At 41.1% G+C, this 20,339-nt stretch overlaps 1 protein-coding gene across 1 annotated transcript in view; it reads right to left on the bottom strand.

Annotated features, from left to right (window-relative positions):
- adgb (androglobin) overlaps nt 1-18,561 on the bottom strand; it is a 110,800-nt gene extending 92,239 nt beyond the window's left edge. The window contains exons 1-7 of the mRNA XM_029631913.2: nt 18,398-18,561; nt 16,495-16,654; nt 12,858-12,950; nt 11,182-11,253; nt 10,806-10,988; nt 6,652-6,791; nt 130-216 (exon numbers count right to left, since the gene is read on the bottom strand). Coding sequence (XP_029487773.1) covers nt 130-216; nt 6,652-6,791; nt 10,806-10,988; nt 11,182-11,253; nt 12,858-12,950; nt 16,495-16,654; nt 18,398-18,477 — 815 coding nt within the window. The 5' untranslated portion in view covers nt 18,478-18,561. The remainder of the gene's footprint in view (nt 1-129; nt 217-6,651; nt 6,792-10,805; nt 10,989-11,181; nt 11,254-12,857; nt 12,951-16,494; nt 16,655-18,397) is intronic.
- Nucleotides 18,562-20,339: the final 1,778 nt, after the last annotated feature.

Raw genomic sequence — 20,339 nt, 5'->3', positions numbered from 1 at the left:
TATTCTATTGTATAAATCAATGGTCTAATAAAGTGTCGATGTGAAAAACTAAAGCTACAAAATGAGGATAACCCTACTTCAATGAACAGAAAGAATAGATGAGAAGAGCTAAGTGGATGATGACCCTACTGTAGAGGGATGAGTTCAGGGATCCATCCGGTCAGAGCATGGATGACAGTGAACTCTCCCAGCTCCTTCCTCTGTCCTGACACCACACTGCAACACAAACACACATACACACACATATGACACACACATTACACCACAATGTACAAAACACACATTAGGAAACCACTGCTAAATTGACTACTATAGTTCCGGCTAACACACACACACACACACACACACACACAGATATTCACAGTATCACAGCAGGGAGATTTGACCTAGCAGCAATTGGATGGGATAGTCAGAGACAGACAGTGGCTTCTCAGGCTTATAGAGGAAAAGTAATTTCATGCTTGATTGTTTATGAAATACACAAACACAGAAGTTGATTTCAGAGAAACCCTGGGAATTCCATTATATGATCTGTGTGTGTCTGATTGTTGGGGTGTGTATGTGTGGGTGTACAGGTGTCCTGCTAGTGTTTTTGAACTGAAACAGATGTTTGTGTGTCTAATTGCACCTCATGGGACACTGTGCCCAACCTGTTCAGTAGACAGTAATGAATAGCAAAATGAAAGTTGATCAATGTTTACTGTGTGGCCTTACTCACTATCTGACACTGAAAAACTATAAACCATCCTAAAATTGTTACTGAGCTCTATACTGTGCTCCACTGTGATTTCTATCAAAAGCACACCAACAAAAATGGATATGGAAGATTCAAGATTAAGACTATGCTTTTATGACAGACACATGGTAAAACGTTTTTTTCAGAGCTTTATCTTCTTTGAACTTTCACTGGGGGCTATAAAAGATTCACAAGCAGAGAGAAACCTGATTTCCTGGATGAGATGAAACATTTATATCCCAACCTTTGACAACCATAAAACTACAACATACAGTAAATCCGACAATTACATGCACGCACAAGCCACCAAATTGTAGAGTGACAGACCGGGGAATTGACCCACTGTGTCTGTTTCTACAATGCCAACAAAATAGCCCAGCAGTGTGTGTGTGTGTGTGTGTGTGTGTGTGTGTGTGTGCTGCTGTAGTGCTTTGTTTACTTACCTTCCTTCCCCATCATGTACAGTAATAAAGTCCTCTGTAAACATATGGGGAGGTGTACTGGGGCTGAAATGAATGGCCTAAGTGATCTAGCGGTCTAAGCCACCTCCCCTGGTGCCAGTGTTTCCCCAAGCATTTTTCTTCAGAAGCGGTGGCAAAGGTAGTATTTGTTGGGGTTAGAACGACTGTATGAAGGTCACTTCCGGTGACTTTTTAATAGGACAATCTACTCCAAAATGCATGAAAATGTAATTATGTTGACACCATCAGAAAAATACTGCAACAGATGAGACCACCTGTCTTGTAGGGAGGTGAGGGGCAAGTGTTGGTTGTGTGCTCGTGGCTCTCATTTTCCGCCACTGCTCATTCGGTTTTTCCACAAATAAACAGTACCAGTCAAAAGTTTGAACACACCTACTCATTCAAGGGTTTTTATTTATTTGTATTATGTAGAATAATAGTGAAGACATCAAAACTATGAAATAACACATATGGTATCATGTAGTAACCAAAAAAGTGTTAAACAAATCAAAATATATTTTATATTTGAGATTCTTCAAATGGCCACCCTTTGCCTTGATGACAGCTTTGCACACTCTTGGCATTCTCTCAATCAGCTTCCTGAGGAATGTAAAGCACCCTAACACCATCACACCTTCTCCTCAAAGCTTCACACATGCAGAGATCATCCTAGGCAGTTGGACTCATCAGACCAAAGGACAGATTTCCACTGTCTAATGTCTAATGTCTATTGCTCGTGTTTCTTTGCTCAAGCAAGTCTCTTCTTATTATTGTTATCCTTTAGTAGTGGTTTCTTTGCAGCAATTCGACCATGAAGGCCTGATTCACGCAGTCTCTGAACAGTTGACGTTGAGATGTGTCTGTTACTTGAACTCTGGTAACTCTAATAAACTTATCCTCTGCAGCAGAGGTAACTTTGGGTCTTCCTTTCCTGTGGCGGTCCTCAGTTTCGTCATAGCGCTTGATGGTTTTTGCGACTGCACTTGAAGAAACGTTCAAACTTCTTGAAATGTTCCACATTGACTGACCTTCATGTCTTAAAGTAATGATGGACTGTCATTTCTCTTTGCTTATTTAAGCTGTTCTTGCCATAATATGGACTTGGTATTTTACCAATTAGGGCAATCTTCTAACACATAGAGGAAAGAAATTATGCAAATGAACTTTTAACAAGGCACACCTGAAATGAATTTGTAGTGACTACCTCCTGAAGCTGGTTGAGAGACTGCCAAGAGTGAGCAAAGCTCAAATAACTTCACAAATCTTCATTGTAAAGGGTTTAAACACCATTTCCTATGCTTCTTCAATGAATCATAAACAAATAATGAACATGCACCTGTGGAACGGTCGTTAAGACACTAACAGCTTACAGACGGTAGGCAACTAAGGTCACAGTTATGAAAACGTAGGACACTAAAGAGGCCTTTCTACTGACTGAAAAACACCAAAAGAAAGATGCCCAGGGTCCCTGCTCATATCTCATTGCCAGGGTAATTGCAATGTCCATACTGTGAGATGCCTAAGACAGCGCTACAGGACGGACAGTTGGTTGTCCTCGCAGTGGCAGACCACATGTAACACCTGCACAGGATCGGTACATCCGAACATCACAGCTGGTTGACAGGTACAGGATGGCAACAACAACTGCCGAGTTACACCAGGAATGCACAATCCCTCCATCAGTGCTCAGACTGTCCGCAGTAGGCTGAGAAAGGCTGGACTGAGGGCTTGTAGACCTCTTGTAAGGCAGGTCCTCACCAGACATCACCGGCAACAATGTCGCCTATGGGCACAAACCCACCGTCGCTGGACCAGACAGGACTGGCAAAAAGTGCTCTTCACTGACGAGTCGCGGTTTTGTCTCACCAGGGGTGATTCACGTTTATTATCGAAGGAATCAGCGTTCCACCGAGGCCTGTACTCTGGTGGAACGCTTTGGAGGTGGAGGGTCCGTCATGGTCTGGGGCGGTCTGTCACAGGGGCGGCAGGGTAGCCTAGTGGTTAGAGCGTTGGACTAGTAACCGGAAGGCTGCGAGTTCAAACCCCCGAGCTGACAAGGTACAAATCTGTCGTTCTGCCCCTGAACAGGCAGTTAACCCACTGTTCCTAGGCCGTCATTGAAAATAAGAATTTGATCTTAACTGACTTGCCTGGTTAAATAAAGGTAAAATAAAAAATAAAACAGCATCATCGGACTGAGCTTGTCGTCATTGCAGGCAATCTCAACGCTGTGCGTTACAGGGAAGACATCCTCCTTCCTCATAAGGTACCCGTCCTGCAGGCCCATCCTGACATGACCCTCCAGCATGACAATGCCAACAGCCATACTGCTCGTTCTGTACGTGATTTCCTGCAAGAAAGGAATGTCAGTGTTCTGCCATGGCCAGCGAAGTGTCCGGATCTCAATCCCATTGAGCACGTCTGGGACCTGTTGGATCGGAGGGTGAGGGGTAGGGCCATTCCCACCAGAAATGTCCAGGAACTTGCAGGTGCCTTGGTGGACGAGTGGGGTAACATCTCACAGCAAGAACTGTCAAATCTGGTGCAGTCCATGAGGAAGAGATGCACTGCAGCATTTAATGCAGCTGGTGGCCACTCCAGATACTGACTGTTACTTTTGATTTTAACCCCCGCTTTGTTCAGGGACACATTATTCCAGTTCTGTTAGTCACATGTTCTGTGGAACTTGTTCAGTTTATGTCTCAGTTGTTCATACAAATATTTACACGTCAAGTTCACTGAAAGTAAACACAGTTGACAGTGAGAGGACATTTCTTTTTTTGCTGAGTTTACATGATTCCATGTGTTATTTCATAGTTTTGATGTCTTCACTATTATTCTACAATGTATAAAATAGTAAAAGTAGGGAGTAGGTGTGTCCAAACTTTTCACTGGTACTGCATGTTAAAACTTGTCATTGATCTTAAATGATTTAGTGCAAGATTTTGATAATTAAGCTATTTTTCTACTTACCCAGTCAGATTAACTAATGGGTACCATTATTTATGTCTCTGTGTGCAGTTTGAAGGAAGTTGAAGGTAGTTTTGCGAGACACTGCTAACTAGCATTAGCACAATGACTGGAAGTCAATGGGAATGTGTAGACTTTAATCATTGTGCTAATGCTAGTTCGTAATTGCGCCAACGCTAGTTAGAAACTTTCTTTAAACTGCACATAGAGACATAAAAATGGTACCCATGAGTTCATTTGACTCTGTAACTAGAAAAAGTGCTTAATTGCCAATCGCATAAATATATATAGAAATAAATAAAAATAATTCAATTTTCTTTTTAAATTTTACCCCTTTTTCTCCCCAATTTCGTGGTATCCAAAAGTTTTTAGTAGCTACTATCTTGTCTCATCGCTACAACTCCCGTACAGACTCGGGAGACGAAGGTTGAAAGTCATGCGTCCTCCGATACACAACCCAACCAAGCCGCACTGCTTGCATCCAACCCACAGCACGAATCCAACCCGGAAACCAGCCGCACCAATGTGTCAGAGGAAACACCGTGCACCTGGCAATCTTGGTTAGCGAGCACTGCGCCCAGCCCGCCTTGCAAGTCGCTGGTGCGCGATGAGACAAGTATATCCCTACCGGCCAAACCCTCCCTAACCCGGACGACGCTAGGCCAACTGTGCGTCGCCCCACGGACCTCCCGGTCGCGGCCAGTTACGATAGAGCCTGGGCGCAAACCCAGAGTCTCTGGTGGCACAGCTGGCACTGCAGTACAGCGCCCTTACCCACTGCGCCACCCGGGAGGCCCCCAAATGTTATTTATTATGACTATTTTGTCTGCAACGATTTAGCAGCAGCTGCAGCATGGGTTCGATTCCGGACTACTGGAAATTCAGCACACTCTCCATCTTCCCACTCTACTTCTGTCCTATCCAATAATTAAAAGAGAAGAAAAAAATGAATGTGAGTTGTGCTTTCTAAGCACCGTGGTAGTACTATGGACTGATAATAGGGTGTGTGCCAGGGGAGAACGGCTACCACCTCTCATTGAAGCTACGGAAGTTCAATGCCAACTTTGGTACTGCAGACATTGTTTCAATATGGAAAAATTGTAATCTTTGTGGTCAATCTTTGTGTACATATTTTTTTTTTGGGGGGGGGGGGGCAATCATGGTGCCAATAATTGCTTCTAATACACCAGATGTATGTCCTTGAACTGATTGATAAAAAATATTTAAAAATTGCACACAGAAGAAGTTAAGGATAATTTAGTTGCTGATGGCAGCCTGCGGTACCCAGTTTGGCCTTCAACTTGAGATACTCAATGAGAGAGGGCAACACAGAGCCTGCAACGTCACTTCCTGGAGTAGCTCAAACTGCGCATGTTATGTCTCCATGAGACGCCGTCTTAACCGACTTCAATGCGGTATTGAGTCTTCACATAGGAATGAAAGAAATACTACAGTTTACTATAGAATACTACAGTACTTACTATAGCATTTTGTAGTATACTGTAGAATAGTAATAGTACAGTATAATCAACGAAAAAACACTGTAGTAAACACTACAGCAATTTCCACAAAAAAACAACACTTTTTAACTATGGTAAATACAACAGTATTTCATTTGCCCATTTCTCCAGTAGGTGGTTTCCACAACAAGAAAGCTTCTACTTCTATGTCAAAGATAATACAATAAATACACTATAGTAAATACTACAGTGATATCAGAAATATCTGAAAAAAACACAACAGTAAATACTGCAGTATATTACATTCCACAAAAACACTACAATAAATACTCCAATCCGCAAAAACACTACATTAGTTACAATAATATGGACTACAGTTTTACAACAGTATTCATATTATAGCTAGTGGCAATATGTGACTTTTTGTGAGACCCAATTCACATAGAAGTATAGATATATCGTTATACTTGAAAGCAAGTCTAAGAAGCAGTAGATCTTTTCTATGTCCACTATTTATATGCTTCCCATTCTTAAGTTTTGTTTTTGTGTCTTTTACTTTCGGTTTTGTACACCAGCTTCAAGCCTCTGCAACAATATTTTTGGTTATGGAAAATATATTTCACAGCGGTTTAGATGGTACAATGATTCTTATCACATAAACTGAAATGGTGGAGCAATTTCTGCATAGTGCAACTTTAACTGTAAATACTACAATATTCTACAGTTTACTAAAGTAAATGCTACAGTATTCACTGTAGTGTTTCTGCAGAATTTGGTCCGCCAAAACTACAGCCAATACAACAGTAAAGTCCACAAAAACACAAGTGAATACTATAGTATTTATACCAGAGTATACTATAGTATTTTCTCATATGGGTGGTGTCACTTGATCGATGGCTTTGTCAATTCATATATACAGTCATTGGTTTGTACCCCCCCCCCAGTATTGAAGTTGATTGTTGGTTTGTGTCCGCTCTAGGGTGGTTGAGAGGTTTCAGTAGGATTTAACTATGGTTGAACTCACTCTGTGTTGGCCAGTTTAATGATGGCCTTGGCCAGCAGCATGGGCCACAGCTCTGATTGGTTGGTGGTGGCAGGAAGCAGCAGGTTGTTGTCCTCATCAAACGGCAACGCATCGTCCACCATGATCTTCCTCCAGCAACCCTGACAGAAGGGGGAAAAAAAAGCGAACAGATGAGGGAACAAGAGCGAGAGGAGGAGGGGAGAAAGAAGGCAAGGAAGAGAGAGCGACAGAAATTGGAAATTGACAGAGCACAGTGAGTTTCATTTACCAGCCCATTACATTAACAATATTTTCCGTGTATCGTTCTTTATTCTTTAGATTTGATTAATAGGCTGGATATAATGTCATTTCCACTGACCAGGCAGTCAATGTTGAGACAACGGCAGAATATGGGAGTGTTGACTTCAATCGATTTGCTATTTAAAAACAAGAATGACTGGTCTGTACTAGCACTGTGTAGGCATTTATTGTCCATTTGTCATGTAGGTACTGTATTTGATAGTAGAACCCTTGAGTATGATTCACACACACCAGAGAGCATTACCACAGTTATTAAATACAGATGGGAAGAAATGAAAAAGCAGTGAGCTGGGACTCACTCAGCACAAATGCCAAGTGAAAATCTTCCTAGGAACCCCATGTAATTTCTCATTCATATAGCTAACCTATTTAGCGATTGAAGATGGACATTCCTACTCCCACCATTCCATTTACCCTGCCTCTTGCCTTCTAGGAATCCATATGCTCTCTTCAACCCAGTGGTAGACAGGCAGCCCCTCAGTGTTCTCTATGTCCACTGGCTGTCTGTGGGAGTCACAGTGTTATACAGTGACAGGCAGCTTCAGTCTTTAGACGCACAATGTAATCTGACTGACTGATCACAGCTGTGCTGCTCTCTCTCTCTCTCTGTCCCCCCCTCATCCTAATCATCGCCCTGAGGAGCTGCTCAACCTTTCTGCAGATGAGACTGGACAGGGTGTGAAGGAGCTAACTTCATTAAGAGAGAGGGAGAGAGGGCAGAGGAGTATGTGAAAGAAAGGGCGGGAGAAAGGGGGGAAAAGAGAGATAAACAAGGAGAGAGGGGTGAAAAGAGCGAAAGAGTGAGAGGGGACGAGAGAAAGAGAGAGCGAGAAAGAGACGGGAATAGAGAACGAAAGAGAGGGTATGGCGTATTAAGTCTCCTTATCCATCTGTTAGCATGCTAGTTTTAGCAACGGGAGCTGCTGCCTCCAATCTTGTCAGCCTGCCCAGTGAGTTTAACTGTTACATTCTCTCGTCCTCCTATGCTTCTATACCTCACAATCTCTTTGTTATTGTTGTGATTGATACGCTTATGTTCCAAAACATCGAAAATCCAACGATTTGATATTAAAAAATGGAATATGCCTATCTTCACCAGCCGAGAACTGTAGACAAACAGAATACAAGTTGAGGAAATACTCTTGAAGACTATTTGCAAATACAGTCTCATAACTGTGAGCATCATCACAGAGCTAACACAGAGAAAACAAAGTGTGGTAGACTTACAGTGCCTTCAGAAAGTATTCATATCCCTGGACTTATTCCACATTTTGTTGTGAATTCAAAATGGATACATTCTACACACAATGCCCCATAACGAGACAGTGAAAACATATTTTTAGAACATTTTGCAAATGTATTGAAAATGAAGTACAGAAAATGAAGTACAGAAATATCTCATTTACATAAGTTCACACACCCCTGAGTTATTACTTTGTAGAGGCACATTTCTGAGTAAGTGTCAAGAGCTTTGCACACCTGGATTGTACAACATATGCCCATTATTATTTTCTAAATTCTTCAAGCTCTGTCAAATTGGTTATTGATCATTGCTAGACACCCATTTTCAGGTATTGCAATAGTTTTTCAAGAAGTTTTAAGTCAAAACTGTAACTTGACCACTCTGGAACATTCACTGTCTTCTTGGTAAGCAACTCCAGTTTAGATTTGGCCTTGTGTTTTAGGTTATTGCCCTGCTAAAAGGTGAATGAATTTCCCAGGTGTCTGGTGGAAAGCACACTGAACCCAATTTTTCTCTAGGGTTTTGCCTGTGCTTACAGTAGCTCAGATCTGTTTCTTTTTTATACTGAAAAACTCCCCAGCCCTCAATGACTACAAGCATAACCATAACATGATGCAACCACCACTGCACTGTGCTTGAAAAATATGGAAAGTGGTACTCAGTAATGTGTTTGATTTGCCCCAAAACATAACACTTTGTAGTCAGGACAAAAGTGAATTGCCTTGCCACATTTTTTGTAATATTACTTTAGTGCAGGGGTGGGCAATTCCAGTCCTCGAGGGCCTGATTGGTGAAATAGTTTTCCCCCAGCCCCAGCTAACACACCTGACTCCAATAATCACCTAATCATGATCTTCAGTTTAGAATGCAATTTTATTAATCAGCTGTGTTTGCTAGGGATGGAGAAATGGAGAAAAAGTGTGACGCCAATCAGGCCCTCGGGGACTAAAGTTGTCCACCCCAGCACTAAAGCCTTTTATTCTGTACAGGCTTCCTTCTTTTCACTGTCATTTAGGTTAGTATTGTGGACTAGGTACAAAATGTTGCTGATCCATCCTCAGTTCTCTCCTATAACAGCCATTAAACTCAAACTGTTTTAATGTCACCATTGGCCTCAATGTGAAATCCTTAACCGGTTTCGTTCCTCTCCGGTAACTGAGTTAGGGAGGACGCCTGCATCTTTGTAGTGACTGGGTGTAATTGATATACCATCCAAAGTGTAATTAATAACTTCCCCACGCTCAAAGGGATATTCGATGTCTGCTTTTTTTTTTTACCCATCTACCAATAGGTGCCCAAATTTGCAAGGCATTGGAAAACCTCCCTGGTCTTCGTGGTTGAATCTGTGTTTGAAATTCACTGCTCGTCTGAGGGACCTTACAGATCATTGCACTGTATATGTGGGGTACAGATGAGATGAGAGATGAGGTAGTCATTATTGCACACAGAGTGAGTCCATGCAACTTATTATGGGACCTGTTGTGCACATTGTTAGTCCTGAACTTATTTATGCTTGCCATAAAAAAAATGATTTATTATTGACTCAAGACATTTCAGCTTTTCATTTTTAATTAATTTGTTAAAAAAAATTACAAAAAAATAAAAATTATACTTTGACATTATGGGGTATTGTGTGTAGGCGAATGACCAAACAATTTGCGATTTAATCCCTTTAAAATTTGAGCTGTAACACAACAAAATGTGGAAAAAAATCAAGGAGTTTGAATACTTTCTGCGGGCACTTTATCAGTGGAGGCTAGTGGGAGGAGCTATAAGAGGATGGTCTAATTGTAATGGCTGGAATGGAATCAATTCAACGGTATCAAACACATCAAACATATGGAAACCACATCTTTGACTCTGTTCCGTTATTCCATTCCAGCCACTACAATGAGCCTATCCTCTAGCTCCTCCCACCAGCCTCCACTGCAATCTATGTATCATCATACCTCATACCGACGACTGACATTGCTTTGGAATTACCCCACCATACAGGAAGACCCATAGCATGACTGAGTGCCACCGCCTTGCTGTCATAAAGGTGTCCCACAATGATATCCTGAGGCAGATGACTCCTGTTAAACCTTATTAATTCATCGGACGATTTGCAAAGCCTCCTCATATTAACACAGCAGCGAGACTGATTGATTTGTGCCTGAGTGGATGTGGCTGGACTGCTTCTGTATCCTCCATTCTCTGTGCAGCCCTCTAAAATGAATTATGGATTGTCTTTATCTCCTAGGTGCACCGGTGGAAATGAGCTGACAATATGTTTGTGTCTTAGCAACCTCAGGGTATGAGAGACGTTCAGACATGATTTAACATGGTAAGAACATGAAGGTGAATGAAAACATTTGGAAGCTACAAATAGAGTCGAATTTACTGTATCTCGCAAAGTGGAAAACATTCCATGCTAATAACACGATACCCTATAGGACAGTGCAGGTTCACAGGAGCAGTTTCACAGTCCCAGATTAACGGACCCAGATTAAGCCTATATTCCTGGACTAAAAAGTGCCCTCAATGAAGACTGAGTCCAGAGGTACTGCAGGGGTAAACTGGGTTGGAGAAACTATGCCTATAAACTGTTTTGAATACCCCTATCACTCACCATCCAGTAGAGTTTGACCACGTACTTCCCATAGACGTTATAGAGAGGCATGTGGCCCTTGACCACCTTACACAGGGAGTAGATGTGTTCCCAAGGCTTCCAGACGTCAGACCCCTGCTCTACTGACGTCCCATTATAGATCTTCCACACTATGTAGATTTCACTCACTATCCACCTGAAGAGCTGGGAAGAGGGACATGATGGAAAAAACAAAACAATCAATTGATCAATGACTAAGTGACTTTAAATTAACCAAATCAATCACATAATCTAGGGTCCCTCCATTACTGTCCATCAGAAATCACTGTTAGATGACAAGAGTATGATAAGCATTTATGAAAAGGTAAGTAAAGTAAAGTGTGTGGAGCGCGCTTACCTCACTGCAGAGCAGATGTTCATTGGCTGCGGTCAGGTCAAATGATGATTCGTTCTCCACTATTACCGGAGGCTAGTATAAAATGCATGAGATGTTTTTAACATGGGAACAAAACAATGGAAACAGTGCATTTCTATGATGCATCAAACATCCCCTTTTCCCACTTCTAAAGTGATGGACGCCTGGGCTCTGTGCAGTCAACAATGTTCTGAAAGTTACTGAACTGCAAAATTAAACATTACACAGACACATTTTGTAAAGCGGCGTTGGGAAGTTTACTAGATTACCCTCTGAAAAACAGGTTACCCAAGTAAAATTGAAATATTCATGAAACTCAATCATTTTACTTTTCAAATATGCTTTGCAAAAAGACTCCACCATAGTTTATCCAGGATTCCTCAAGAGGACATGTTTGCAATGAATATTGGATTAGGGAGTTAAGATAAGAGACTCCAACAGACCACTAATCAAATACGAATTAAAAGACCACCGATCGTGAAGAGAGCCTTCAAGGGAGATTATATTTTTTTCTTCTCTCTCACTCTCTCCCTCCATCCATGGAGAGCCCTTCCATTGTCATGGAAACATACATAACCCACGTACATAACCCACACCTCAACTTTTTCCGTCAATTAGGGGGTTCTAGAATAGGATGGTGGAGAGTGGAAGGAAGAAACAGAACTGTTGTGCTTAATTGGGTATTCCTGTGCGTTTCCTTTTATACAGAATGAATTAAACGTTCTTCACATTGTTGAGCGGAAGACACAGCAAGCTTAATTACTCAGTGTTGCACAGACAAACAGAGTTACTTTTTGTTAACAGCCATACATTTCTGCACACTACCTGATAAGATGGCCCTGAGTGGTCTGGCTATATATGGCACTCGGCTGAAATTTGTCATACACTGTACATGTAGCTTAGTATAGTGGAACATTCTGTTCTTGTGCAGTCTCTTTGCAGTGTCGACTTTAAGGCGGAAGTCTGTATGATGAAAAGGATATACTGAAGGCCCTGAGCAGTGGTGGAAAAAAGTACCCAACTGTCATACTTAAGTAAAAGTAAAGATACCTTAATAGAAAATGACTCAAGTAAAAGACACCCAATAAAATGCTACTTGAGTAAAAGTCTAAATATTTGGTTTTAAATATACTTAAGTATCAATAGTAAATGTAATTGCTAAAATATACTTAAGTATCAAAAGTATAAATAACTTCTTATAGCTTATATCAAGCCAACCTACATTTTTTTTTAAATGTATGTATTGCCAAGGACACACTGCAATCATTTGACAATCATTTACAAACAAAGAATTTGTGTTCAGTGAGTCGGCCAGATCAGAGGCAGTACGGATGACCAGGGATTTCTCTTGATAACTGTGTGAAGCTCTCAAAATGTAACGAGTACTTTTGCGTGTCACGGAAAATGTATGAAGTAAAATGTACATTATTTTATTTAGGAATGTAGTGGAATAAATATAACAGTTGTCAAAAATATAAATAGTAAAGTACACATACCCCAAAAAACTACTTAAGAGGTACTTTAAAGTATTTTTACTTAAGTACTTTACACCACTGGCCCTGAGTATATCTAGTACTGTGCATCCTCTGTATCCTCTATGTTGGATGCAGACTGTGTGACGCACCATCCAAGACCATGTCCTGAAGAAGTACCTTTACCTTGGTGAGTATGTGCTCTGAAGGGCGCTTCCATGAGTGCACTTTCAGCAACAGAGGCAGCTCGAACTTTCCCTCTGGATCCTCAAAGAATGGCTGTGGACAAAGAGTGATAAATAAAAAAGTATACCAGTTTCATTGAAGGACCAAAAAACTGACAACTGTGCCTATAGACTACGAAATAGTTGGGAAGAGATTTACGATGTACCGATACCATGGCACATTGTTTATTAACTGATACGCTAAACGTCGGATTCAAAACATTACTATACAAAATTCTTGCAACCAATAGAATGTTGTGTAGAGTTGAAGTCGAAAGTTTAAAAGACCTTAGCCAAATACAATTAAACTCCTGACATTTAATCCAAGTAAAAAATCCCTGTTTTAGGTCAGTTAGGATAACCACTTTATTTGAAGAATGTGAAATGTCAGAATAATAGTAGAGCGAATGATTTATTTCAGATTTGATTTATTTCATCACATTTCCAGTGGGTCAGAAGTTTACATACACTCAATTAGTATTTGGTAGCATTGTTTTTAAATAGTTTAACTTGGGTCAACGTTACGGGTAGCCTTCCACAAGCTTCCCACAATAAGTTTGGTGAATTTTGGCACATTCCTCCTGACAGAGTTGGTGTAACTGAGTCAGGTTTGTAGGCCTCCTTGCTCACACACGCTTTTTCAGTTCTGCCCACAAAAATTCTATTGGATTGAGGTCAGGGATTTGTGATGGCCACTTCAATACCTTTACTTTGTTGTCCTTAAGCCATTTTGCCATAACTTTGGAAGTATGCCTGCGGTCATTGTCCATTTGGAAGACCCATTTGCGATTTATGGTGGTTTTGGAGCAGTTGCTTCTTCCTTGCTGAGCGGCCTGTCAGGTTATGTCGCTATAGGACTCGTTTTACTGTGGATATAGATATTTTTGTACTTGTTTCCTCCAGCATCGTCACAAGTTCCGTTGCTGTTGTTCTGGGGTTGGTTTGCACTTTTCGCACCAAAGTACATTCATCTCTAAGGAGACAGAACGTGTTTCCTTCCTGAGCGGTATGATGGCTGTGTGGTCCCATGATGTTCATACTTGTGTACTATTGTTTGCACAGATGAACATGGTACCTTCAGACGTTTGGAAATTGCTCCCAAGGATGAACCAGACTTGTGGAGGTCTACAATTTTTTTCCTGAGGTTCTTTTGATTTTCCCATGATGTCAAGCAAAGAGGCACTGAGTTTGAAGGTAGGCCTTGAAATACATCCACAAGTACACCTCCAACTAACTCAAATTATGTCAATTAGCATCAGATGTTTCTAAAGCCATGATATCATTTTCTGGAATTTTCCAAGCTATGTAAAGGCACAGTCAACTTAGTGTATGTAAACTGGAACCCACTGGAATTGTGATACAGTGAATTATAAGTGAAATAATCTGTCTGTAAACAATTGTAGGAAAAATTACTTCTTTCATGCACAAAGTAGATGTCCTAACCGACTTGCCAAAACTATAGTTTGTTAACAAGAAATTTGTTGAGTGGTTGAAAAAGGAGTTTTATTAATGACTCCAACCTAAGTGTATGTAAACTTCCAACTTCAACTGTACACTACCAGTCAAAAGTTTAAGAACACCTACTCATTCAAGGGTTTTTCTTAATTTTTACTATTGTCTACATTTTTAGAATAACAGTGAAGACATCAAAAATATGAAATAACACATATGGAATCATGTAGTAACCGAAAAAAAAGTGTTAAACAAATCAAAATATATTCTGTATTTGAGATTCTTCAAACAGCCACCCTTTTCCCTGATGATAGCTTTGCACAGCCAATGATTCCATATGTGTTACTTCATAGTCTTCATGTAGAATAATATTGAAGACAATGTAGAAAAAAGTAAAAATAAAGAAAAACCCTTGAATGAGTAGGTGTGTCTAAACTTTTGACTGGTACTGTAGATACAGTGCCTTCGGAAAGTATTCAGACCCCTTGAATTTTTCCACATTTTGTTACGTTAACGCCTTATTCTAAAATTGAAGAAAACTACAACTTGATTGGAGTCCACCTGTGGTAAATTCTACTGATTGGACATGACTTGGAAAGGCACATAACTGTCTATATAAGGTCCCACAGTTAACAGTGCATGTCAGAGCAAAAACCAAGCCCTGATGTCGAAGGAATTGCCCGTAAAGCGCCGAGACAGGATTGTGTCGAGGCACAGATCTGGAGAAGGATATGGGAAAACCTTCCAGAAGTACAATCATCTCTGTATCACTCCACCAATCTGGCCTTTATGGTAGTGGCCAGACGGAAGCCACTCCTCAGTAAAAGGCACATGACAGCCCGCTTGGAGTTTGCCAAAAAGTACCTAAAGACTATTAGACCATGGGAGACAACATTCTCTGGTGTGATGAAACCAAGATTGAACTATTTGGCCTCAATGTCAAGTGTCACTTCTGGAGGAAACCTGCCACCACCCCTACGGTGAAGCATGGTGGTAGCAGCATCATGCTGTGGGGATGTTTTTCAGCAGCAGGGACTGGGATACTAGTCATTATCGAGGCAAAGATGAATGGAGCAAAGTACAGAGATCCTTGATGAAAACCTTCTCCAGAGCACTCACTACCTCAGACTGGGGCGAAGGTTCACCTACCAACAGGACAATGACACTAAGCACACAGCCAAGACAACGCAGGAGTGGCTTCGGGACAAGTCTCTGAATTTCCTTGAGTTGCACATCCAGGGCCCAGACAGGAACCCGATCGAACATCTCTGGAGAAACCTGAAAATAGCTGTGCAGCAACGCTCTCCATCCAACCTGACAGACCTTGAGAGGATCTGCAGAGAATAATGTGAGAAACTCCCCAAATGTGCCAAGCTTGTAGCGTTATATCCAAGAAGACTCTAGGCTGTAATCACTGCCAAAGGTGCTTCAACAAAGTACTGATTAAAGGGTCTAAATACTTGCAATGTGATATTTCTGTTTACTTTTAATACATTTGCAAACATTTCTAAAAACCTGTTTTTGCTATGTCATTATGGGGTATTGTATGTAGATTGATGAGGGGGAAAAAACTATGTAATACATTTTAGAATACGGCTGAAATGTAACAATGTGGAAAAAGTCAAGGGGTCTGAAAACTTTCTGAATGTACTGTGTATGTGTATTATATTTACAAAAATATATATGGGCTATTGGAAATTCAGAAATGTACATTGATGAAAGCTACAATGTATATGCAGTTACCCCCCAAAAGAAAAAGAGCCAAAGAAAATCAGGTTGATGTTTATTATCATGAGTCTTGTCCTGGAGCGATTTTTCTTAGATAGGCCAGCTGCAAAGTCAACATTGGCTATATTGTAAAAACTCAAACAAAAATGAGCTTGTTGGTCTTAATTTAAGGTTAGGGTTCGGCATTAGGGTAAGCAGCGTGGTTAAGGTTTTAAATCGGATTTTATGACTTTGAGGCTGTACCAGCTTGTACCCATTCTGCAGAGCTGCCTCCAGAACAAGATTCATGACAAAAAAAAAATGCTAACCTGCCAAAGAAACATGAGGCACTGCAGGCTACAGTATCTATGAAATCAATCCATAGATGGATAGCCTTGATCCTGTAGGAATTTCACTAGGCCCAATCCATCAATACTCACCAAAAATGGACTCTTCCCCATCTTTCCATCCTTAGCGCCCTTGGCCCCATCCCATTTCTCTGTGTTGACCTCTGCCTCACTCCACTCCGGCCAGATGGGGTAGCGGCATCTCCTCAGCTCTCCTGGGCCCTCTGAGGCACTAGCCACCAGGGACGATGCTCTGGGGTGTAACCACAAACAAGCATGATTCAGGTTTGACACCAATAAACAGGTGCTGTGGTATCCATAAACCCAAGATGATATAAAATTGATGTCGAAATGTATCAATCCTGTTCAAGTAACTCCTCTCGTCGCTAAAGTGATTTGTAGCAGCAGGGCATAGACCTCTAGTCACAGCACTGTTTAGGCTATACATTATTATTACTACCGATACATTTTCGTTGGGTGATGCTATCGACACAATCATGTACTGACTCCCTTCCTCATACTGTCAGTAACTTGGATTGGGAGAGCCGCGGGCCAAGGATTTCAAAGCTGGAACCCTGGCAAGTTGCCCCGTGTACAGCTTGTTCGTGAAACACAGTGGTTGTGCGCTTTTGTAAAGCGAGAGCAGAACAAGTGCCCTGAAGCTATAGATAAATGAATGCCCGCGTGTAGGCTAGCTACAGAAACGCCCACAATAACAAGAAGCAGGGTTTATATAACTAGCTAGCGAGTAGGATGGTGAAAATGGGCGTTTAAATCCTGAAGTGTTTAAAATTAGGATTAGGTGACTTTAGCTACTTTTTTTCTGGCTGAGGTTCAAATTTCGTGGGGCTCGAGCACAGTAGACAGACGTGAAAAATTACGTAACGCAGTCGGCTACCTAGCCCCTGTCAGACGACATAATACTTTGTTCAAAACCAAGTGGGAAGGTGGTAAATACCAGTTGATGAAATCGTATGCTTTGAACTTGGCTAAGGGCCAACGGGCGGAGTCAACCCTAAACTAAAGATAAAGCTATTAGGCTTGCAAATAAATTGTAGTGCTCAAAAAAACATATTAATAGATTGCATTTTAATAAATACTGTTTTTTTGTTGCATTTAACTGCCGAAAATGCTGTTGTCGAGGTCATTTCCTTAAGAGGTGACCTGAGGTCTGCCTGCGACCCCATTTTGATATCAATTTCTTTGAACGACCCCAACATATATATATATATTTAATTGGGGCTATGACAGTCTATTACAAATCAGTCTGACAGTATTTTTGACAGTATTTCAATCTGAAGAAAATATGGTTTGAAGTAGCCCATTAAAAGACGTTATATAGCATAGTGCCTAAGAACAGCCCGTAGCCGTGGTATATTGGCCATATACCACACCTCCCCGGGCCTTATTGCTAAATTATAAACTGGGTGGTCGAGCCCTGAATGCTGTTTGGCTGACAGCCATTATATATCAGACCGTATATAACCAGGGTATGACAAATCAAGTATTTTTACTGCTCTAATTACGTTGGTAACCAGTTAATAATAGCAGTAAGGCACATCGGGGGTTGGTGGTATATGGCCAATTTACCACGGCTAAGGGCTATTGCCAGGCGCTCCGTGTTGCGTAGTGCATAAGAACAGCCCTTAGCCGTGGTATAATGACCATATAACACACCCCCTCAGGCCTTACAGCTTAAATATACTATAGAAAGCCCCAGCAAAAATAATGGGGGGGTATTATGATTGATTGACACCTGTCATACCTTACCAACAAGTTCACACATTAGCTAGCTAACGTTGCTGTGTACTTTGCAATTAGCTTGAATAGCTACCTATGACAGTGATAACAACACATAACATGTAACAACATAGCAAATATAATTTGAAATCAGAGTATTTAAGTGTTGCTTGACATGATAAATAACGAACAGTAGGGCATAGATACTAGAGCAAGCTTGACCATCAAACCAGCTTGACCATCAAACCAATCTTACTCTTTATTTGGTGTCTGTCCTTGTGATGAAGTGACTCGGCTGGAGGACAACTCCTTTTTCTTTGGTGGAGCTTTTGACATTCCGGCTCTGTCGTGGACGTTGGCTCACCTTAACTATTAGCTGAAATAAGTGACAGTGTTAGCTAGCTACATGACTTGGGAGACCACGTTTGTTTTTGCTGGAAACTCAGCTGGAGAAAGTTTGATAATGTTGCTAAGCGACAAAGCCCCAGCCGCAGGACATCATGGGAGCCTCCCAGGCCCCTAAGCCAGTCGGGTTATCAAAGATACAACCTATTGCTCTCACTGCACCAATGACGTATATAGACCACTGTATATTTAAATCATTGCACTGCACCCGTCAAATGAACTGCATCTGCCCTCATTATAACGTCTTCATTATTATACCATTTAAAATATATATATTTCTTCTCTTCTCTTTACCATGGAACTTTACTTACCCGGAAGGCAGGTAGCCGAGTGGTTAGAGCGTTGGGGCCAGTTACCGAAAAGTTTTGAGATAGATCCTCGTCAAGCTGACGAGGTACATATCTGTCCTTCTGCCACTGATTAAGGCAGTCAACCCACTGTTCCTAGTTCGTTATTATAAATACGAATTTGTTCTTAACTAGTTGACTTGTCTAGTTAAATCAAATAAAAATGCATACACTGAGGAGAAAACCACAATAAACAATGTTCAGGATACATTGGAATAATCATATGAATTTGTTTTTCCTTCAATTCTAGATTTGGATCAGTTTTATGTATTCCACTTGTGTGTAGGCCTCATCTTATTCTCCATTTACGTTTGGCTTATGCTGACTAAATTAATTGCACTGTTCAAACGAGAAGGACTGTTTCCTAGCTAGGTCTATATCTGGGTATTGTGATTAATGAGATTAATTTGACTGTTGCTATTTCATAAATAAAACGTAAATTTGCTACTCAAATATATCCTACAACATCTATGCATTCAAAATATCCCAACAGCAGGGAATGTAGCCAAATGGACTTTCATTAAGTGAATAACAAGTCAATTTGTATACATTAGGCTGGGAAGTATGTCCCAGGAAATACCACAGTGAAAAAGCTTAAATGCACTACTTTCATTCATCTGCTTACTCTGCCCACATACAGTGCATTCTGAAACTATTCAGACCCCTTGACTTTTTCCACATTTTATTAGGTTACAACCTTATTCTAAAATGTATTAAATTGTTTTTTTTCCCCTCATCAACCTGCACACAATACCCCATAATGACAAACAAATACAGGTTTTTAGACATTTTTGCAAATGTATTAAAAATAAAATTAAAAACAAATATCACATTTACATAAGTATTCAGACCCTTTACTCAGTACTTTGTTGATGCACCTTTGGCTGCGATTATAGCCTCGAGTCTTCTTTGGTATGACGCTACACACTCGGGACTTCTGTATTTGGGGAGTTTCTCACATTTTTCTCTGCAGATCCTCTCAAGCTCTGTCAGGTTGGATGGGGAGCGTTGCTGCACAGCTATTTTCAGGTCTCTCCAGAGATGTACGAACGCCCAAAGCCACTCCTGCGTTCTGTTGGCTATGGGCTTAGGGTCATTGTCCTATTCGGAGAGGAACCTTCGCCCCCAGTCCGAGGTCCTGAGCGCTCTGGACCATGTTTTCATTAAGGATCTCTCTGTACTTTGCTCCGCTTATCATTCCCTTGATCCTGACTAGTCTCCCAGTCCCATTCACTGAAAAACATGCCCACATGCTGCCGCCACCATGCTTCACCGTAGGGATGGTGCCAGGTTTCCTCCAAACATGACGCTTGGCATTCAGGCCAAATAGTTCAATCTTGGTTTCATCAGACCAGAGAATCTTGTTTCACATGGTCTGAGAGTCCTTTAGATGCCTTTTGGCAAATTCCAAGCGGGCGGTCGAGTGTCCTCCATCTGGCCACCCTA

Source organism: Oncorhynchus nerka, linkage group LG24 (assembly GCF_034236695.1).
Source record: "Oncorhynchus nerka isolate Pitt River linkage group LG24, Oner_Uvic_2.0, whole genome shotgun sequence".
Classification (NCBI taxonomy): Eukaryota; Metazoa; Chordata; class Actinopteri; order Salmoniformes; family Salmonidae; genus Oncorhynchus; species Oncorhynchus nerka.
The sequence above is the reverse complement of the archived record's forward strand: the minus strand, read 5'-3'. Positions and strand labels throughout refer to the sequence as shown.